At 49.2% G+C, this 23,051-nt stretch overlaps 1 protein-coding gene across 6 annotated transcripts in view; it reads left to right on the forward strand.

Moving 5' to 3' along the window:
* Positions 1-23,051, forward strand: part of HIVEP3 (HIVEP zinc finger 3) — a 564,242-nt gene that overhangs the window by 492,258 nt on the left and 48,933 nt on the right. For all 6 annotated transcript variants that reach the window (XM_061412315.1, XM_061412313.1, XM_061412317.1 and 3 more), the window contains 2 exons: positions 12,157-17,757; positions 22,120-22,265. In XM_061412315.1, the coding sequence (XP_061268299.1) occupies positions 12,697-17,757; positions 22,120-22,265 (5,207 nt within the window). In that variant the 5' untranslated portion in view covers positions 12,157-12,696. The remainder of the gene's footprint in view (positions 1-12,156; positions 17,758-22,119; positions 22,266-23,051) is intronic.

Genomic DNA, 23,051 nt, shown 5'->3' on the forward strand with positions numbered 1-23,051 from the left:
CTAGACGCAAGGTGATTAGTTAGAGGAGGTAATTAGAGGAGTTCCATCAGTTTCCCCAAATAGTGGACAGTAGAGAAGCTTATGTCAGATTTTTACATAGGGAGTTTTGTAAAAATATAGATTCTGGGGCCCTTTTCCCATAGATACTGCTTCAATGGATCTGAATGGGGCTAGAACCTGGGCTTTTAGATGCCCCAGGATATTTCAGCAGAGTGAGGGTGGACTATCCAATAATACTGTTAGGACAACTGGTTAGCTATATTGAAAAAAAAAAATACTAAGCTTTATCTCTACCTCACTCCTTACACAAAAATAAATGCCAGATGGAGCCACGATAGAAATGGAAAGGAAGGGAGGGAGGGAAGGATGGCAGGAGGAAAAGAGGAACAAAGGGGTGGAGGGACAGAGAGAGAGGAAAGAAAAAAAATCATAAAGGGACTAGAAGAAAAGGGGGCGACATTCTAAAAAAATAATCTTGGACACAAAACCTAAAAGTCATAAAAGGAAGGATTGATGATGCATTTGATCACATAGAAACAAAATTTTCCGGTTCAGCAAAGTTAAAGACTAATGATAGAAGTATTTGCACTTCATATTGAAAAGATTAATATCCCCAGTATTGAAAGAGTTTGTATAAAGAAATAAATATATAATTCATTAGGAACATAAGCAAAGGATATGAAAAATAATTCACTGAGTGAAATAATTGCTTAATAAGCTTATGCAAAGTTCTAAGCCTCACTAGAGAACAAGAAATACAGATTTAAAAAATACTGAGATAGCACTGTGATAAGCAGAATAATGATTCCCAAAGATGTCCAGATCCTAACCTCTGGAACCTATGAACATGTTGCCTTTCATGAAAAAAGGCATGTTGTAGATGTGATTAAATCAAAGATGTGAAAGTGGTGAGATTTTTATAGATTATCTAATCTCCAGGCCAGAATCCTGGAGTGGGTAGCCTTTCCCTTCTCCAAGAGATCTTCCCAACCTAGGGATCGAACCCAGGTCTCCCACATTGCAGGTGGATTCTTTACCAGCTGAGCCACAAAGAAAGCCCAAGAATACTGGAGTGGGTAGCCTATCCCTTCTCCAGTGGATCTTCCTGACCCAGGAATCGAACTGGGTCTCCTGCATTGCAGGCAGATTCTTTACCAACTGAGCTATCAGGGAAGCCCTATAGATTATCTAGGCAGGGCCCAACATCATCACAAGAGCCCTTATGGGTGAGAGGGAGGTAGGGCAGTCAGTGTTATTCAGTGTGAAAAGATGGGGCCACCACTGCTGACTTTGAAGATGGAAGGGGCCAGGTGCCAAGGAGGGTAGGCAACCTCTCGCAGGTGGACAAAGCAAGAAAATGCTGAGGGTCACACAGCAGAGTTGTGTCAGGGGTTTCCTCTACAAGTAACGGGGTCCCGTGACAGGCATCTTGACTCCAGGCCTCTTCCTCTGCCCTTGCTGGAGGGAACTCACAGATCCTGAGAAAGGTGGGGAGTATCTTGGGAAGCAAGCCAGCTGTGGTGAGGAGTCCTGCTATCCTGCCCCCTGGTTCTCTTCAGGTGCCCTAATTGCCATCCTCCCTGCAGCCCAGATCTGTCTGCCCCTGGGGAGCTCCCAGGGAAGCTTAATCAGCGTCAAGACATCCCTGCCATTCAGGGTACATGGCCCCAAACAGAAAATTGGAGGGCTCAGGAATTTTCTCCCTTTTGGCCCGAATACCTCCTTGCTGGCTCTCCATGAACAGATTGCATCTTTCCTCTGGGCCTCAGTTTCTTCCCAACAGCAAATGAAGATGATGGGTACAAAGTGCTGTGAGTCTGAAGACAGGATGTACTCATGCAATTCATCCTTTTGACCGTAATGGAAGCCCAGGTTCAGGCCCCTTGAGAGCTGCCCTGCCCTGGGTCTCACTGACCTGTCATCATTTCACAGGAAACTAGTGACCACGAGGTACACTGGAGGCTCCAGAATCTCCAGCCTCAGCAGGAGAACCATCTAGTGCAGCGTGGAGGCAGGGGGATGGGCCAGCCAATCTGCGTGTCAAGACTATAATGACTTAATCCATGAGTGTCTTCAGTTCTAGCTTAAGCCCTAGAGTGGTATGAAAGGTTCAATCTGATAAGTGTCCCAGACCATCAGTTCAGTTCAGTTCAGTTCAGTCGCTCAGTCCTGTCCGACTCTTTGCGACCCCATGAATCGCAGCACGCCAGGCCTCCCTGTCCATCACCAACTCCCGGAGTTCACTCAGACTCACGTCCATCGAGTCAGTGATGACATCCAGCCATCTCATCCTCTGTGGTCTCCTTCTCCTCCTGCTCCCAATCCCTCCCAGCATCAGAGTCTTTTCCAATGAGTCAACTCTTCACATGAGGAGTACTGGAGTTTCAGCTTGAGCATCATTCCTTCCCAAGAAATCCCAGGGCCGATCTTCAGAATGGACTGGTTGGATCTCCTTGCAGTCCAAGGGACTCTCAAGAGTCTTCTCCAACACCACAGTTCAAAAGCATCAATTCTTCAGCACTCAGCCTTCTTCACAGTCCAACTCTCACATCTATACATGACCACTGGAAAAACCATAGCCTTGACTAGACGGACCTTTGTTGGCAAAGTAATGTCTCTGCTTTTGAATATACTATCTAGGTTGGTCATAACTTTTCTTCCAAGGAGTAAGCGTCTTTTAATTTCATGGCTGCAATCACGATCTGCAGTGATTTTGGAGCCCCAAAAAATAAAGTCTGACACTGTTTCCACTGTTTCTCCATCTATTTCCGATGAAGTGATGGGACCAGGTGCCATGATCTTCGTTTTCTGAATGTTGAGCTTTAAGCCAACTTTTTCACTCTCCACTTTCACTTTCATCAAGAGGCTTTTTAGGTCCTCTTCACTTTCTGCCATAAGGGTGGTGTCATCTGCATATCTGAGGTTATTGATATTTCTCCCAGCAATCTTGATTCCAGCTTGTGCTTCTTCCAGTCCAGCATTTCTCATGATGTACTCTGCATATAAGTTAAATAAGCAGGGTGACAATATACAGCCTTGACGTACTCCTTTTCCTATTTGGAACCAGTCTGTTGTTCCATGTCCAATTCTAACTGTTGCTTCCTGACCTGCAGATAGGTTTCTCAAGATGCAGGTCAGGTGCTCTGGTATTCCCATCTCTTTCAGAATTTTCCACAGTTTATTGTGATCCACACAGTCAAAGGCTTTGGCATAGTCAATAAAGCAGAAATAGATGTTTTTCTGGAACTCTCTTGCTTTTTCCATGATCCAGCGGATGTTGGCAATTTGATCTCTGGTTCCTTGGCCTTTTCTAAAACCAGCTTAAACATCTGGAAGTTCACGGTTCACGTATTGCTGAAGCCTGGCTTGGAGAATTTTGAGCATGACTTTACTAGCGTGTGAGATGAGTGCAATTGTGCAGTAGTTTGAGCATTCTTTGGCATTGCCTTTCTTTGGGATTGGAATGAAAACTGACCTTTTGCAGTCCTGTGGCCACTGCTGAGTTTTCCAAATTTGCTGTCATATTGAGTGCAGCACTTTCACAGCATCATCTTTCAGGATTTGAAATAGCTCAACTGGAATTCCATCACCTCCACTAGCTTTGTTCGTAGTGATGCTTTCTAAGTCCCACTTGACTTTACATTCCAGGATTTCTGGCTCTAGGTCAGTGATCACACCATCGTGATTATCTTGGTCATGAAGATCTTTTTTGTACAGTTCTTCTGTGTATTCCTGCCACCTCTTCTTAATATCTACTGCTTCTGTTAGGTCCATACCATTTCTGTCCTTTATCGAGCCCATCTTTGCATGAAATATTCCGTTGGTGTCTCTAATTTTCTTGAAGAGATCTCTAGTCTTTCCCATTCTGTTGTTTTCCTCTATTTCTTTGCACTGGTCACTGAGGAAGGCTTTCTTATCTCTCCTTGCTATTCTTTGGAACTCTGCATTCAGATGCTTATATCTTTTCTTTTCTCCTTTGCTTTTCGCTTCTCTTCTTTTCACAGCTATTTGTAAGGCCTCCCCAGACAGCCATTTTGCTTTTTTGCATTTCTTTTCCATGGGGATGGTCTTGATCCCTGTCTCCTGTACAATGTCACTAACCTCCATCCATAGTTCATCAGGCACTCTGTCTATCAGATCTAGTCCCTTAAATCTATTTCTCACTTCCACTGTATAATCATAATGGATTTGATTTAGGTCATACCTGAATGGTCTAGTGGTTTTCCCTACTTTCTTCAATTTCAGTCTGAATTTGGCAATAAGGAGTTCATGATCTGAGCCACAGTCAGCTTCTGGTCTTGTTTTTGTTGACTGTATAGAGCTTCTCCATCTTTGGCTGCAAAGAATATAATCAATCTGATTTTGGTGTTGACCATCTGGTGATGTCCATGTGTAGTGTAGAGTCTTGTGTTGTTGGAAGAGGGTGTTTGCTATGACCAGTGCATTTTCTTGGCAAAACTCTATTAGTCTTTGCCCTGCTTCATTCCATATTCCAAGGCCAAATTTGCCTGTTACTCCAAGTGTTTCTTGACTTCCTACTTTTGCATTCCAGTCCCCTATAATGAAAAGGACATCTTTTTTGGGTATTAGTTCTAAAAAGTTTTGTAGGTCTTCATAGAACCATTCAGTGTTAAACTTCTTCAGTGTTACTGGTCGGGGCATAGACTTGGATTACTGTGATATTGAATGGTTTGCCTTGGAAACGAACAGAGATCATTCTATCATTTTTGAGACTGCATCCAAGTACTGCATTTTGGACTCTTTTGTTGACCATGATGGCTACTCCATTTCTTCTAAGGGATTCCTGCCCACAGTAGTAGATATAATGGTCATCTGAGTTAAATTCACCCAACTCCAGTCCATTTCAGTTCGCTGATTCCTAGAATGTCGATGTTCACTCTTGCCATCTCCTGTTTGACCACTTCCAATTTGCCTTAATTCAAATCTGCCACCATCAGTGGCAGCATCTCCTGCCTGTGCTTTTGACCCCACTTCCCTGCCCAGCTCGGGAACCGATGTATTTTTTGTCTGGGGAAATTAGAAAGGCTGTACTACTAGCTGAGTGGCTCAGCATCATATTGACGTCTTTGGAGACCCTGCTTTGACCTCTAGATTCAACATCTGTTCTTATTTCTTGAGCATCAGCCGTGCGCCAGTTAGAGGAATACCCTGAAGATGTGGGTTTGCTTCCAGGTCACCACAATAAAGTGAGTCTTAGTGCCTATAAAAGTTATGTTCACACTACAGTGTAATCTGTAGCTTCCCTTGTAGCTCGGTAAGAATCTGTAGGTCGGTAAAGAATCTGCCTGCGGTGCAGGAGACCCGGGTTCGATTCCTGGATTGGGAAGATCCCCTGGGGAAGGAAATGGTAACTCACTCCAGCATTCTTGCCTGGAGAATCCCATGGACAGAGGAGCCTGGCAGGCTATAGTCCGTGGGATCACAAGAGTCAGACACGACTTAGTGACTAAACCACCACATAGTGTAATCTACTAAGTATGTAATAGCATTATGTCAAAAACAAATCCATGTATATAACTTGATTAAAATATACTGTATTGCTAAAAAATGCCAACCCTCTTCTGAGCCTTCAGTGAGTGATTCATAAGCTTTTGCTGGTGGAGGGTCTTGCCTTGATATTGGTGGCTGCCAACTGATCAGGGTAGTGGTTGCTGAAGGATAGGGTGGCTGTGGCAGTTTATCAAAGTAAGACGGCAATGCAGTTTGCCGCATTAATTTACTGCTTCCTTTCACGAACGATTTCTCTGTAACATGCAGTACTGCAGTACTCTTTGAAAGGAATTTACCCTCAATAGAGCTTATTTCAAAATTGGAGTCAGTCCCCTCAAACCCTGCTGCTGCTTTATCAGCTAAGTTTATGTAATATTCTAAATTTTTTATTGTTGTTTCAGCAGTCCTCACAAAATCTTCACCAAAAGTAGATTCCATCTCAAGAAACTACTTTCTTTGTTCATCCCTAGGAAGCAACTCCTCATCTGTTAAATTTTATCATGAGATTGCAGCAATTCAGTCACATCTTCAGACTCCACTTTTAATTCTAGTTCTCTTGCTATTTCTACCACATCTGCAGTTACTTTCTCCATGAAGTCTAAGCCATCCACGAGGATTGGAATTAACTTCTTCAAAACTCCTATTGATATTTTGACCCCTTCCTATGAACCACACATGTTCTTTATGGCATCTAGAATGGCGAATCCTTTCCAGAAGGTTTTCAACTGCCTTTGCTCAGATCCATTAGAGGAATCACTATGGAAGCTGTAGCCTTGTGAAATATAGTCGGGTTCACCTCCGCTACTGCCTCCAGGTTCCTTCCTGAGCAAATGAGGACGTGGAGGGCAGACACTGTTCTTTCTGGCCGTGACCTGCAAGCTACAGCTGTTGACCAGCACGAGCTGCAAAGGATGTTGGTAGATGCAGCCTAGGTGGGTGACAAGGGACTCAGCTGATGCTCAGGGGCTTCAGTTGCTAAAACAAAAAAGGGAGTGGCTAGTGGGAGACATTTCAGGCTCTGCCTGTTCCCCGTTACCAGCCAGAGCCCCACCATTGGCTTTGGCCACTCTCTGTCCAGACTTCCTTCACTGGCTCTCTGACAACCTCTCCTGTTAGTTTCCAGACCCACATCTTCACACTTACCCTCTCTTGCCACCATCCGAGCCCCCAGCCACTTTCACTTTTGTTTGCTGCGTAAGAATTCTGCCCCATCTCGTACGCACACAGACAGTGTTGTACACACAGATTCTCAGAAGGGCCACTGGTTTGGTGTTGGGTTCTTAAATGAAAACACTACTTGCCTCCTGTCTAGGCTGTGGCCTTCTGTGCTTGCTTTCAGCTTCTGAAAATAAGCAAAAGGTTTGCTTTCCTGGTGTTTTCAACATCAGTGTGTTTTATTACTTACGGTCAGTAAAATTTTTACCTGATTTTGGGATATTGGGGTGCATGCATCCATGGGTATATGTAACTAAATTATAAGAACTTTATGCCCCAGGTCTGGGACCTAATAGCCCTCTGAATACCAGGCCTCTGTCCCTGTCTTGCCGGAGTCTCATCTATCTTGGCTGGTGATTCAAGCTCCCTAGTCTACAGCTCATGCAGACTCAGGCTGGCCTTCTACCAGGACTAGTGAAGCTGACCACCTGCTAGAGCCCACCTCCTATCTTCCCTCTGTGGGGGTCCACTCTGGGCAACGGCCTTGTTGTCCCCACACCTTGGATCCAGAAGAGGTGTCCAGTTGGTTGCAGAACTTCAGGCCTCAGCCCTGTTGCCTGCCCCTCATCTCCCTCCCCTGAGGCTTTCGTGGCTCCAGCCCCAGCACCCTACTGTCTTCCGTGTTGGGATATCCTACTAGCTAGACCTATGGAAGCCTCCAGAAGTGAGAGCCAAGTAGTCTGATATGTTAGCCAGCTGGCTCTTAAAACTCAGGTTCTTCTCATGGTTCTAAGCTGGTTTCTAAGCCAGAGCTCTGAGGGCTGTGACCTTAGGAGCAGGCAAGGTGGACTCCAGGTCCGTTCTGCCACCATCAGCAGAGAACATCCATCTTTCCCCTGGCCTGAGGCTCAGACTCCTGTTGGCCCAGCTTCTGGGTCCTGTAAGGAAAGCCCCCTACCTCTGACCTCATGTCACTGGTGATTTTTACAGGTATGTTCACCAGTTCTCTGCAGAGGCAACTTTTCCTTTTGTTACTTCTAGCTAGTATTAAAATTTTACACACACCTTCAGAAGCACAGAATGTAGAAAAGAGCCATTTTCTTAGCATCACTTGGTCCCAGAGATTGGAAATGGTCCTTCTAAAGGGGTTAAAGAGTTAAGTAAAAAAATGTTGATGCCAGTGTGAATTGTAACCCATTCCAAGGCTGAAGCCTTCTTAGTTCTTGTAGGTTTTCCCCTGTTCTGCAGCCAGTCCCAGCTGCCCCCTCCCACTGCCTCCTGTATCAAGGACCTCTGACATGTCATGAGGTTTGGAACAGGGCAGCAGAGAGCACTGGCCCAGGAGTCCGAGGACTTGTGTTTCCTGGGCCGGTCATTGTCTCCCGCAGCTCAGGTGCCCTCTGTGCAGAATGAAGGGGTGGGCCTTTCGGCTCTCAGGCCTCCCTGACTCCATGATCTAGGCGGCCGATGGTGCTGATGTGTCCTGCCTGCTCCTTTCCCAGAGGCTGCCAGCAGGAGGGCCCTCTCCAGAAGAGTGCCGGGCCCTGCTCACAGGTGCAGCCAGGCAGGTGCTGACCCCAGGCAGGTGGTGCTGGCCCAGTGAGTCACCTAATGACACAACAGCCACCTGACTGTCTCCCTCATGCACCCCACCCTCCTGCCTGGCCTGGGAAATGCTCCAAGCCCCAGCCTCTGGGCACTTCTCCACCCACCCCTGTGGCTTAGTGAAGGGAGAAACACAGGACTCGACAGTGTAGGGTCCTCCTTGGCCAACTGACTGTCACTCAGACTGATCACTCCCCATTCAGTCATGCAGAGGGGCCCATCCATCCATCAGAAGAAGCGAATCTCACCACTAGCTAGTATTTGGGGGATACATTGAGATACTTGCATGAAAGGGTCAATAGACATAGTTAGTATAGCCAATGCTTTATTATCCATCCACAGCACCCAGGGGCCTCCTCCCCTCACACAGGTACAGCCAAGCCCAGGAGTCACAGACCAGCCCAGAGCACAGTTCTATCTCATCTGACTTTTCCATGACTCAGAGCTTTGGCCCACATTAGCTTGGATAAACAAGGCCTGGGGTAATGCCACCAGGATGGACTCCCCAACCTCAGTCTTCTCCCCATTTCTCCCATCCAAGAGCCACAGCGTGGTTAGGACATAAGTTGAAAGGGCCCTTTGACTGTTAAGCCTCCGGACACTGTGGTCACTCCTCGCCAGGGATACAGCCACCTCCTGTGGGGCCAAGCCGGTGCCTTCACAGAACAGGGAGCCATAGACTGTGGTGCCCAATGTGCCACAGAGCCATAGGCTATGGTGCCCAGTTATTCACAGAGGTGGGGATGAACTCTGGCCAGCAAGCAGGTGGTGGCACAGGGTGGTCTTCCTTGGCCACCATCACTCTGCAGTCTTTAGGGAAAATCACCTTATTTCTCTAGGCCTCAGTCTCCTCGTTTGTCAAGTGAGGGAATGAGACTAGATTCCCAGTCTTTAAGGATCCATAGGAGACCATGGTGTCAGTTCAGTCCTCATAGCAGAGATCAAAGTTTATGCCAGACTCCCAGAGATGGTGTTTGTGCCTGGTTTGGATCACAAGGTAAATATTGATCGTAAGGGTAACCATTCGTTCTGGTTTGCCTGAGATGACCTGGTTTATTCCCATTGCTCCTCCAGAATGGTTAATTGTACCCCTTTTACTCTCCAAAGTGCCCTAGTTTGGGTGACATCTTACATGGCCACCCTATTGACAGTAATATGATGAAATGAAATTCCCCTGCCTTTCCCACGTTCATCCTGCTTTGGGAGGATGCTCTCTGCCTAGGTCAGAGGAGGCCTTTGACTGCTCAAAGAATAGCCTTTGCTGAGTTGTGACCTTCCACTGAAGAAACTCAATCACTGCATTTGCTCAGTTCAGTTCAGTTCAGTTCAGTTGCTCAGTCGTGTCTGACTGTTTGCAACCCCATGGACTACAGCATGCCGGGCTTCCCTGTCCATCACTAACTCCCGGAGCTTGCTCAAATTCATGTCCATCATGTCAGTGATCCATCCAGCCATCTCATCCTCTGCTGTCCCCTTCTCTTCCTCCCTTCAATCTTTCCCAACATCAAGGTCTTTTCCAATGAGTCAGTTCTTCACATCAGGTGGCCAAAGTATTGGAGTTTAAGCTTCAGCATCAGTCTTTCCAATAAATATTCAGGACTGATTTCCTTTAGAATTGACTGGCCTGATATCCTTGCAGTCCAAGGGACTCTAAAGAGTCTTCTTCAACACCACAGTTGGAGGAAAAAAAGCATCAATTCTTTGGCACATGGCTTTCTTTATAGTCCAACTCTCACATCCATACATGACTACTGGAAAAACCATAGCTTTGACTATATGGACCTTTGTCGGCAAAGTGATGTCTCTGCTTTTTAATATGCTGCCTAGGTTGGTCATAGCATTTGCTGGAGGGATATTATTTGAAGACATAGGTGATCTCATGCATCATTCGCTGCCCCTGTCTGAAGTACCATATGAAAAAGTTCTTTTCAGGTAATGCTTTGCCTCCTGCAAGGAACTTACATGTTTTCTTCTTCGCTGGTTATAATGACTCTGCTGCTGCTGCTGCTGCTAAGTCGCTTCAGTCGTGTCCGACTCTGTGCGACCCCATAGATGGCAGCCCACCAGGCTCCCCCGTCCCTGGGATTCTCCAGGCAAGAACACTGGAGTGGGTTTATAATGACTCTACAAGGGACCATGTCTCCCTTTTATCCTTGGCTGCCAAGAATCTCAGATATCAGTGTATAGTTGAACTGTAGAAGCACTGTAAGCCCTCATGATTATTATATCAGTGCTCTTTCCATCTTACCAGTCCTGACCTCCTACCTTATCTACACTTTCCTTTGTTCTGATTTGTCATTCTTATTTACAGATTTTTTTAATCTGGATTCATAGCTTGTCATTCTTTTAAAAATATTTATAAAATTTTATTATAGTAATATTGAAGTTTTTATAGAATTGAGATGAAAAGGAAACAAAAAGAATAAATTTATAGAATATACCTTTTGGCTAGTTGCTGAACTCCTTGCCCTTCCATGGCATGTCACTATGTCTGAGGTCCTGCCATTTGAGCAACAATTATTTGAGTCTTTCAGAGTATTCTATGAAAGTAGAAAGTGGGAACTTTTCAAGACTGTATCAGCAAACACCCAGTGAAAATAAAGGTGAGGCCATGAAGGGTGCCTGTGGTCAGTATGCCAAGGGCAGAGCATGCCTACAGGAGAGGGAAGAAGGCTACAGAGATGCACCGGTCAGTCTCCCAGACCCTCACCCTGGATATGGACACCTGCGAGGTGGCTGGGGAATCAAATCTGGCAGTAGGGAGCCTGGATTCAAATGCAGGCCCTACCTCTTAGGACCACAGGACCTTAACAGGCCCCCCTCCCCCTGCAGTGCTTAGATTCATCCACTAGAAAGTAAGATGGCTGGCAGGACAGAGTTCACAGTGACTTCCAGCTTTGAAATTCTGTCTGTGTTCTTGGGAAAAAGGGCCCTGCAAGGCCCTCAGAGCCCAGGAGGCCTTGGCTGCCCAAATTTCAGCTGACCCTGGCAGAGCAGACACACGTGGGGCTCCACTCTGACCAGCTTTGTCCCTCAGTTTGACAAGGACCTCTATTCTGAGCCACTTCTAGGGTATCCCTGGGCCACTGACTAAACAAAAAAAAAAAGGCTGAAAAGTGGAAGAAGCTTCCAGAATGACCTTCTAGCTATTGCTTAGTGGCCCTGATGGTCACCCTGTGTTAGACTGTGAACCACCACATGGATGGTGGTTTTAGCTTTTTCATTAAACCCCAGGCTTGGAAGGTGGGTTAGCAATGGTTTGCAAAGCCATAAGCCTGGATACCTTCAGAACCCAGGGCCAGATAGAGAGAGAAATACTAACCTGAGAACAGTCCCTCTCATAGAAAGCTCACCTCCAGATAATCAACCAGCCCCAACTCTTGCACTGGCCACGGGACCAGTCAGCATTCATCCAGTGGCATCCATGTCCATTTTCACATTGGATGCACTCTCGAGATGGAGTTGAGCCAGGAATTGCTATTATTTCATAGATACTATTTCATTTCATAGGTGACGCAACTGAGGCTTAGGGAGCTGAAACCCATTCAGAGTTGCTCTCTGCGCAAAGACTGGAATCCAAGCCTGTCATTCCTAAGTGCCCCATGGTTCCCAGAGTCTACTCTGCTCCTGACGCCCCACAGAGTCACAGTCCTCAGAACCACAGTGGACATTCAGAGTCACTGGCGCCTCTGGAAATGTGGGCAAAGGAGGTGCCAAGTGCTTTGGTGCATAGGGTCTGGGGCTGTGGGTTTGGGTTGAGTCTCCCTCATTAACCTTTAGGGATCACCCAGGTCTCACCGGAGCTGCATGAGCTGTAGATGAGTTACAGTAACCCTCTCTTCTCTTCTCTTTGTATATTTCTGTGTGTGTGCTCTGGTCAAGTAGAAGAGCGTGAGTTCCCCTCTGCGACTGTTCATCTCCAACACGGGACGAAAGAGCAGAAGAGGTGGGACGGAGCTGCCCACAGCATCCAGCGTGGCTTCTCTCGTGCCAGGACCAGGGATGCCTGGACCATGCACACAGCCGTCTCTAGCCGTCCACGGATCGCATAGCACACGGGGGACTTGTGGGGGGCCACTTGCCACTGCCAACTGAAACAATATGATGGCGACTCTGACATCCTTCATGACGTTTCCACGACAGACATTCAGGCAGAAAGTGCTGGTGCATTTTCTATCTGTGAAGTAGAGGGCCATGCCTCACCGATGTGAATAGTCTGGGCCCTGATGACCTGCCCTGAGTCCACTTGCCGCCAGTGACACTTGGAAAAAAATTTTTAAAACTCCCCAAACCACCTTGGGTTTGACTTCCGTAGCTCTTGACCAATGTTACCGAAGCCAGACGCCTCCTTGGGACGTTTGGAGTATTCATAAATGCGGCCTGCTCCAACCCTCCCTTAATAGCATCTGAAGTCCTGTGGAGGTCATGGATCCTGAACAAAGTGTCAAGGGCACCAAGAAGGCTGAGGGAAGTCCCCGGAAGCGGCTGACCAAAGGAGAGGCCATTCAGACCAGTGTCTCATCTAGCGCCCCGTATCCTGGCAGCAGCACAGCCGCCACTCAAGAGGGCCCCCTCCAAGAGCTACTAGCCCCACAGCCCTTCCCAGGCCCCTCGTCGGTTCTTAGGGAAGGCTCTCAGGAGAAAACTGGTCAGCCACAGAAGCCCCCCAAGAGGTCCTCCATCGAAGCCTCAGTCCACATCTCCCAGCTTCCGCAGCACCCTCTGACACCAGCATTCATGTCGCCCGGCAAACCCGAGCATCTCCTGGAGGGATCCACCTGGCAGCTGGTCGACCCAATGAGACCTGGACCCTCAGGCTCTTTTGTGACCCCTGGGCTCCATCCTCAAAGCCAGCTCCTCTCTTCCCATGCTTCCATCATTCCTCCCGAGGACCTGCCCGGCATCCCCAAAGTCTTTGTGTCCCGTCCCTCCCAGGTCTCCTTGAAGCCCACGGAAGAGGCACACAAGAAGGAGAGGAAACCACAGAAGCCCGGCAAGTACATATGTCAATACTGCAGCCGCCCCTGTGCCAAGCCCAGTGTGCTCCAGAAACACATCCGCTCACACACAGGCGAGAGGCCCTACCCCTGCGGCCCCTGTGGCTTCTCCTTCAAGACCAAGAGTAACCTCTACAAGCACAGGAAGTCCCATGCTCACCGTATCAAAGCCGGCCTGGCCTCGGGAATGGGTGGCGAGATGTATCCCCCAGGGCTGGAGATGGAGAGGATCCCTGGGGAAGAATTTGAGGAGCCCACCGAGGGAGAAAGCACAGATTCGGAAGAGGAGACGGGCACCACTTCCACACACCCCACAGAGCTCTCCCCGAGGCCCAAACACCCACTCCTGTCCAGCAGTTTGTACAGCTCCGGGAGCCAGGGTTCCAGCCACGAACGCTGTTCCTTGTCCCAGTCCAGCTCGGCCCCGTCGCTCGAGGACCCAGCTCCCTTTGCGGAACCCTCATCCGAACACCCCCTGAGCCATAAACCTGAAGACACCCACACGATAAAGCAGAAGCTGGCCCTCCGCTTGAGCGAGAGGAAGAAGGTGATCGACGAGCAGGCGTTCCTGAGCCCGGGCAGCAAAGGCAGCACCGAATCTGGGTATTTCTCACGCTCTGAGAGCGCCGAACAGCAGGTCAGCCCCCCAAACACCAACGCCAGGTCCTATGCCGAGATCATCTTCGGCAAGTGTGGGAGGATCGGGCAGCGGACTGCCATGCTGACGGCCACCTCCACCCAGCCCCTCCTGCCCCTGTCCACCGAAGACAAGCCCAGCCTGGTACCTCTGTCCGTGCCCCGGACGCAGGTGATTGAGCATATCACCAAACTCATCACCATCAATGAGGCCGTGGTGGACACCAGCGAGATAGACAGCGTGAAGCCCAGGAGGAGCTCACTGTCGCGGCGGAGCAGCATGGAGTCACCCAAATCCAGCCTCTACCGGGAGCCACTGTCCTCCCATAGTGAGAAAGCGAAGCCCGAACAATCACTGCTGAGCCTCCAGCGCCCGCCCAGCACCACCCCCCCTGTGCCTCTGCTGAGAAGCCACTCAATGCCTTCTGCCACCTGCACCCTCAGTACCCCCCACCACACCTTCCGAGGCAGCTACTCCTTCGACGACCACGTCGCCGACTCGGAAGCCCTGAGCCGCAGCAGTCAACTGTTTACCTCCCACCCCCGGATGCTCAAGCGCCAGCCGGCCATCGAACTGCCTTTGGGCGGAGAGTACAGTTCTGAGGAGGCAGGGCCCAGCAGCAAAGACGCAGCCTCCAAGCCTGCAGATGAACCGGAACCCAGGGAAAGCGACCTCACCAAAAAGACCAAGAAGGGTTTGAAAACGAAAGGGGTGATCTATGAATGTAACATATGTGGTGCTCGGTACAAGAAAAGGGACAACTATGAGGCCCATAAAAAGTACTACTGCTCAGAGCTTCAGTTGGCAAAGCCAGTCACCGTGGGCGCTCATGTATCTTCGGAGGCCGAGAAGAGCCAGGCCGAGCATGAGCCCTGGTCCCAGATGATGCATTACAAACTGGGGACCACCTTGGAACTCACTCCACTGAGGAAAAGGAGGAAAGAGAAGAGCCTTGGGGATGAGGAGGAGCCGCCCAGCTTTGAGTCCACCAAGAGTCAGTTCGGCAGCCCTGGGCCTTCAGAGGCTGCTCGGAACCTTCCCTTGGAGTCCAGCAAGTCACCAGCAGAGCCGAATAAGTCAGTGCCCTCCCTGGAGGGATCCGCAGGCTTCCAGCCAAGGACTCCTAAGCCAGGGTCCAGTTCAGAATCAGGGAAGGAGAGGAGAACCACGTCCAAAGAAATTTCTGTCATCCAGCACACCAGCTCCTTTGAGAAATCTGACTCTCTGGAGCAGCCCGGCAGTTTGGAAGGGGAAGACAAGTCTGCGGCCCCCTTCTCATCACCCCCGCCTGCCCCGCACGGACGCTCGGCCCACTCCTTGCAGCCCAGGTTGGTCCGCCAGCCCAATATTCAGGTTCCCGAAATCCTGGTGACCGAGGAGCCCGACCGGCCAGATACAGAGCCGGAGCCACCCCCTAAGGAGCCAGAGAAGACAGAGGAGTTCCAGTGGCCCCAGCGCAGCCAGACACTTGCCCAGCTCCCAGCTGAAAAGCTGCCACCCAAGAAGAAAAGACTGCGCCTGGCAGAGATGGCCCAGTCATCGGGGGAGTCCAGCTTTGAGTCCTCCGTGCCTCTGTCTCGCAGCCCGAGCCAGGAGAGCAGTGTCTCACTGAGTGGGTCCAGCCGCTCTGCCTCCTTCGAGAGAGATGACCACGGAAAAGCCGAAGCCGCCGGGCCTTCATCAGACACACGCTCCAAACCCTTGGGCACCCACATGCTGACCGTCCCCAGCCACCACCCGCATGCCCGTGAGATGCGGAGGTCAGCCTCAGAACAGAGCCCCAACATCTCCCACTCCACCCATATGACCGAGACACGCAGCAAATCCTTTGACTATGGCAGCTTGTCCTTGACAGGCCCTTCAGCACCAACTCCAGCAGCTCCAGTGGCCTCAGCAGCCCCACCAGAGAGAAGAAAATGCTTTTTGGTGAGACAGGCTTCTCTGACCAGGCCTCCTGAAACCGAGCCAGAAGCCACCCCCAAGGGAAGACAGGAGAGTGAGGAACCAAAACCCTCATCCAGTAAATCTTTGGCCAAAGGCGCATTGCTCCCAGTTTCCTCTGCAGCCACCTCACACAGCGGGCACCCAGGAGGCAAGAGCCAGGTGCAAGACAGACCAGCGCTGGGGGCCACTCCGCCCTACACAGAAGCACTGCAGGTGTTCCCCCACCCCATCGCTCAGCTCCCGTTGCAGGAGAAACCCTACCTGCCCCCGCCTGTCTCCCTTTTCTCCTTCCAGCACCTCCTACAGCATGAGCCAGGACAGTCTTCAGAGTTCTTCCCCACCCAGGCCATGTCCAGCCTGCTCTCCACACCTTACTCCATGCCGCCCCTTCCTCCCTCCTTATTTCAAGCTCCCCCACTTCCTCTCCAACCTACTGTTCTACACCCGGGCCAACTCCACCTCCCCCAGCTCATGCCTCACCCAGCCAACATCCCATTCCGACAACCCCCTTCATTTCTCCCCATGCCTTACCCTGCCTCCTCAGCACTTTCTTCTGGGTTTTTCCTGCCTCTGCAATCCCAGTTCACCCTTCAGCTCCCCAGTGAAGTGGAAAGCCACGTGCCCCAGATCAAAACTAGCCTGGCCACACTGGCAACAGGAACCCCTGGCCTCTCCCCCAGCACAGAGTACAGCAGTGACATCCAGCTGCCCACTGTGGCTCCCCCATCCAGCTGCTCAGCACCCACATCAGCCCCTCCACTGGCCCTGCCTGCCTGTCCAGACACCATGGTGTCTCTAGTTGTGCCCGTCCGCATCCAGACCAACATGCCATCCTATGGGAGTGCCATGTACACCACTCTCTCCCAGATCTTGGTTACCCAATCCCAAGGCAGCTCAGCAACTGTGGCTCTTCCCAAGTTCGAAGAGCCCTCATGCAAAGGGACGTCTGTGTGTGGGACAGATGCGTATGAGGTCGGGCCCAGACTGGCTGGAGTAAGTGAAGAACAGAGCAGAGGTTTCCCGACTCCATTCTTGAGAGTGCCTGTGACATTACCTGAAAGAAAAGGCACTTCCCTGGCATCAGAAAGTGTCTTGAGCCTGGAGGGGAGTTCATCAACAGTGGGAGGAAGCAAACGTGTCCTTTCACCAGCTGGCAGCCTTGAACTTACCATGGAAACCCAGCAGCAAAAAAGGGTGAAGGAAGAGGAGGCGTCTAAGGTGGATGAAAAATTTGAACTTGTAAAACCATGTAGCGTGGTGCTTAGCAGCACCGAGGATAGCAAGAGATCGGAGAAGTCCTACTTGGGCAGTCAGGGCCAGGGCAGGAGGGAACTAGAAACACTCTCCAGCCTGTCCTCAGATCCATCTGACCCAAAGGAAATTCCTCCCCTTCCTCAGCCCTCATTGCCCCATGTGACAGCCTCAGGCTCAGAGGCTTTGAAGGAATATGCCCAACCATCTGGTAAACCTCACCGAAGAGGATTACTCCCATCAAGTGTGAAGAAAGAAGATTCCAAGGAACAAGCTGACCTCCCTCCACTGGCACCTCCCAGCTCACAACCTCTGTCAGAAACATCCCCCAGACCAGCCAAGTTGCAAGAAGGTACGGACTCAAAGAAGGTACTGCAGTTCCCCAGCCTCCACACAACCACTAATGTCAGTTGGTGCTATTTAAACTACATTAAGCCAAATCACATCCAGCATGCAGATAGGAGGTCCTCTGTTTACGCTGGTTGGTGCATAAGTTTGTACAACCCCAACCTTCCAGGGGTTTCCACTAAAGCTGCTTTGTCCCTCCTGAGGTCTAAGCAGAAGGTGAGCAAAGAGACATACACCATGGCCACAGCTCCACATCCTGAGACAGGAAGGCTTGTGCCATCCAGCTCCCGCAAGCCCCGCATGACAGAGGTGAGTTCAGTCTTGTTTTTCTTCTACTCCCTGATTGTAAAAGCCTTTGCTGAGCTTTTAAAGCCACATTCTCCTCAAGGTCCATTTGCAAAACGAGAGCCAACTGAGTGGACAGATTTCCTCTCTATCAGCTGTGACTGGCCACCTTATTTATTGGATTTCTTTGTCAGTGTCCCTCAAATCATTGGACTAGATGCATTTCAATAAAGTGAACTTTAAAGTGACCCACTTTCCCATTAGCTTCTATTGAAATATCAAAGAAACAATCTTATCCAAAAGACTGAGTTCGTAAACCTTGCTGATGGGAATGCCTGCAACAGTTTGAGAATTTTATGCCACTCCAACATATATTTCTTCCTTACAGTGTTAGTCTTTTCCTGCTTTTCGTATTCTCTGCATCTACTATTTCTGTTCTCTGGTGCCACTTGAGATTTTCTCAGAGAGTCTAGAGTTTGACAAAAAAGACTCCTGAAATATTCCTTTTTTCTTTTATGTGAGTAGAAGAGCAAATAGACCTTAACTGTAGTATCCCTCTTTACCGGTAGGTGACAGTTCCACAGCTTGACTCATCTTTGCTGATGGTAGTGCACAACGCTGGCAATGCTCATGTTTTCTCCTCCATTGCCTCTGACCTGAGGCTGCATTAGGAGGCATGAAATCTTGATCTCTGCAAGTTCAGGAAGATTGACATTTGATAATTCCAAGTTTGTTTCGGACTGGTGACACCTCCATATCCTGGTGTCACCTTGTCAGGTGACAAGGGCAGCGTAAGGATTCAAGTCATGATGTGCTATGCTGACTTGATATTTGTGGAATAACAGTTGGTCTTATTGGTTGAGTAGCCTCACTGTGCCAGGCATTGTTCTGGGCACTTGAATCCAGTTGATGTTCATCACTGCCTGTGAGGTAGCAGTACCATTTCCATTCTGTAGATGAGGAAACTGAGAGTCAGAAGGTGAGAGAGGTCCAGAGCACATGGCAACTATTTGGCAAACCCAGAATTTGGACCAAGACCTGTCTGACTCCAGAGAGTCTATTTTCTTCTTTCAATTATTCAAGGAAAGAAGACTGTAAAAGTGACTGCAAATTTAAAGATCTTCATTAGTAAGTCTTTAGAACAGATCCTTTGACCAAATAAATCCCCCTAAACTAAATCCTGATTGCAGATAAATGAACAAACTATGTTCATTAACTTCTGCATTTGCATCCTCTTTTATTGAGTGATGCTTGTGCATTGAATTTCTCCTTAGCTCGCCTGGATATTCTGCACCAAACTGTTTCCCAAATTTATTCTCTAAATATCCTTGTCAGTCTTCTGCTGCTGCTGCTGCTGCTGCTGCTAAGTCACTTCAGTTGTGTCTGACTCTGTGCGACCCCATAGACAGCAGCCCAACAGGTTCCCCCGTCCCTGGGATTCTCCAGGCAAGAATACTGGAGTGGGTTGCCATTTCCTTCTCCAATGCGTGAAAGTGAAAAGTGAAAGTGAAGTTGCTCAGTCGTGTCCGACTCTTAGCAACCCCATGGACTGCAGCCTACCAGGCTCCTCCGTCGGTGGGACTTTCCAGGCAAGAACACTGGAGTGGGTTGTCATTGCCTTCTCCGTTGTCAGTCTACAGACATCCTTAAATGAGATTTCCACTATTGTTATACACATCACGACTGATTTTCTCTCCAGTGTCTCTTACTGGTTGTGGCTACTCCTGAGATGCTGTGGTAATTATAGTCATACTGAGAACTTATTGTGCACCTATTATGTACCAAGTACTATGCCCAACATGACTTTTTTCCTCACAACCACATTGATAGGTTTCTATATCATTATTTGATGGATAAAGAGACCAAAGCATAAAGAAGTCAGGTAACTTGCACAAGGTCCCAAACATAGTAAATGGCCTGGATTCAAAACTAGATCTCACTCTAAAGTTCTTTTGGATGATCTGAACTGCCCCTCTGTTTTAATGACTGAACACTGAAAGGTGGTTTAAGAAAAACAAAGAATTAATTTGGCTTAACTGGGTTTGACAACAAGTTGTTTAAAACGCTGCTTTCCTAAAATGAGCTGCAACTTTTTCCTGGAATATCTCATTTGGTTCACTTGGATCAGCTGATAAAGAATCTGCCTGCAATGCAGGAGACCTGGGTTCAATCCCTGGGTTGGGAAGATCCCCTGGAGAAGGGAATGGCAACCCACTCCAGTATTCTGGCCTGGAGAATTCCATGGATGGTATAGTCCATGGGGTCGCAAAGAGTCAGACACGACTGAAGACTTTCACTTAAACACTTAAACTTAGCGTGTTTCCTACCAGAAGCTCACCAGTCTGATACATTACTGTAACTGCATAGCCCACTGCTTGATGCCTTTCTACAATCATCCCTCTCTCTGGTCTCTGCTTGCATTCCAGTGATAGGTTGCTCACCACCCCTTAGTACAACCCAACCCATCTTTGGGCAGTGCTTTAAGAAAGTTCCCTATTATATTGACCTGACATTTGTTATCCCATAGCTTCCATTAACTGTTAGTAGCTCTGAAAAGGCCCTTTGGGTGATATCAGGATTTCAAAGCTCTTCCTAACCATCTTTATACAGGAACAGACCACCCAGTCAGGTTTGAGTTTGGTCACATACATTTTTTTTTTTTTCATATGTAAACCATGGGGAAACCCAAGCTTATACAAGAGTTCACTTTGCAGCCACATTTCGTTCCCCAAGTTTCTCCTTCCTTTTTCCTCCTTGGCAATAATTTTGACAACCGCATGCACTACTGCAAAGAGATTAAGAACAAGGGCTTCAGTGCCAGATTGCCCAAATTTGAGTTCCCCGATCTCACTTACTAATTGACTTTGGATCAGTTACTTAACCTCTCTGTGCCTTGGTTTCCTCATTGGTAAGACAGAGATAAAAAGCTGTAAGATAGAAAATACGTAGCTCATAGGAATGTGGAGATAATTAAATGAGTTAAAATATGCAAGGTGTGATTAGAACAGTGGTTGGCACACTGACACTTGATAATCACTACCTTCAGTTACTCACATTATTATCTTTAAAACTTAAAGTGTATCCCTGGCCCCCTGCTCGAGTCCAGCCATGTTTCCTGGTAGAGTGTCTGCTGCCACCAACACCAGCCTCCTCCAGCTTGGCTCTGACATCACAGCTATCAGCCTGAGGGAGGCCTCTTGGTCATTCCATGGATGGCCCAGATGGTAGGCTGACATGGAAGTGAAAACAGCATGCTCTGAAAACCTTTGAGTATTGCATAAAATCAGCGATCTTTTGCTGAAGCGGCACACCATACCTTCTCTTGGTTTCCACTCCCCATCTCCAATTCAGAAGAGATTGTCAGTGAGTCACTGAATCACTGAAGCTGATCCTGGAATGAATCTTTAAGATGGTCTAATCTTGACTCTGAGCCTCAGAGAGGTGAATTAATCCACCTAAGGTTGGCTCAGTTTGCAGTGGCCTATGTGATGCAAGAACTCAGATTCCTTGATTTCCAATCAGCTACTTTTCTGTTCAGCCCCTTGTAGGAGCAGGTGTGGTGGCTGAAGCAGGGATTTCTGTCCTTAGATTGTCGCAGCACCAGGGGACACAGTTGCTGCTCCTACTGGCTATAAACAGGGCAGTTCCTCCTGACCTTAATGAAATGGCATGAAGCAGGATGAGAATATCACTGCCGGCCTCAGCCCCCAGCCCAGCATCACTGCTCTCTATTAAAGGTGCACCCATCCCTGCCACCATCAGAGGATCTAGGGGACAGGTTATCCACCCAGCTCTTAACACCAAGGCCTATAGCTCATGAAGAGAATGGGTTCCCTAAAATGCCCACCCCCCCAGACACATGCCCATCAGTGGGCAGCACAGCCTCTCTGTGTCCAGCTCTGGCAGCAGTCGGGGGTGGGGTCAGGGCCTTCAGGAGACCTGCTTTATGCTCCTAGAAATGCCCTTGACTTGCTGTGTGGCTTTGACTTCCTGATGTATAAAGGAGAATTGGGCCAGTTAATCTTCAAAGGTGAAGTCTTCATTTCTGTATGCAGCATTCCTCTCACACACCTTCTCTGAGGTTGGCATGACCCAGGAGACCAAGATGAGGACCTGTCCCCAGAAGCCCCTAGACTAGTGTGAAAAAAGAGAAGAAACACAGCTCTCGTGGGAAGGCCTGGTCTTCCCTAGAGAAAGGCCTGGGCAGAGTCCTGGTTCTGACTTCACCTCTGGGGATTCGTTTCCCTTCTTCTGTAAAGTGGGGCAGGTAGCATCTTGTCTCCGAGTAGAGGGAGAATGAATGAAGTGAGCCATGGTGAAGCGTGGGCATCATTCCATGATGGCTTGTTAACCAGCAGTGATTTTGTTGTTCCTGCGGTGGGCCAGGTTCGCCTCCCTTCGCTGGTTTCCCCGGAAGGACAGAAAGAGATGGCTAGAGTGGAGAAAGAAGAGGAGAAGAGAGGGAAGCCGGAGGAGGACGCTCCCGCCTCCAAGAGAGGGGAGCCGGCGAGGATCAAAATCTTCGAAGGAGGGTAAGAATTATGTTTGGTTTGCAGTGTCTGCTCTCCACGCAGTAAGCGCTCGTGCCCGCCCGCAGGCTGGGGGTGGTGCCTGCCTTCTGTGTTCAGAACGGTGATCTGTGTTCAGAGGTGGTGAGCATCTCATCTGGCAAGGCTGTGTCCACAGGAGCCCTGGGCTTTCCACCTTCCAGGAAGTGCCATCTTTGTGGGACTTGCTGGCCACCTCTGTTAAGGAACATTGGCTCCTTGGTGGGGGCTGGGGGACACGAGGTATATGCTGGGCACTGGAACAGTCTGGGTCTTCCCCCAGCCCCTCTTGCTTCAGATGCTGGCTGGGTTCCTAGACCCCACATTGGGGTTGATAGTGACCCTCCCGGGTCCTATGCGGACTGCCGTCTACGTTGGTACATGTTCTGCAGAAGTCACCTCTGTCCTGCCTAAGCAGCCACAGTGACAGGTCTGAGGTCCCATGGGCTCTGCCAACTGGGATGCTTACAGGGCTGATGGTGCACTGCACTCATCAGCTGTACATACTGGTCTCTGGGTCTCTTCCTGGACTGGCCGGATCCAGGACTTGTTGGTTTGTAAACATTTAGAGGAACGCCCCTGGTTTTTCACCTTCGGTGCTTTGTGTTTGTCAACCTAATGACTGAAACAGCTCAGAATTCTCAGCTGTGGGGCTCTCGGGGCTCCCAGAAGGCTGCCTGCTTCCAGGCCTGCTCTGTGGAAGTGTCATGCGAGCTGTGTTCTGTGTGACCACGTGCGTGCTCCCTGGGATGTGGGTGTCTGTACGCAGGT

This window comes from Bos javanicus, chromosome 3 (assembly GCF_032452875.1).
Source record: "Bos javanicus breed banteng chromosome 3, ARS-OSU_banteng_1.0, whole genome shotgun sequence".
Classification (NCBI taxonomy): Eukaryota; Metazoa; Chordata; class Mammalia; order Artiodactyla; family Bovidae; genus Bos; species Bos javanicus.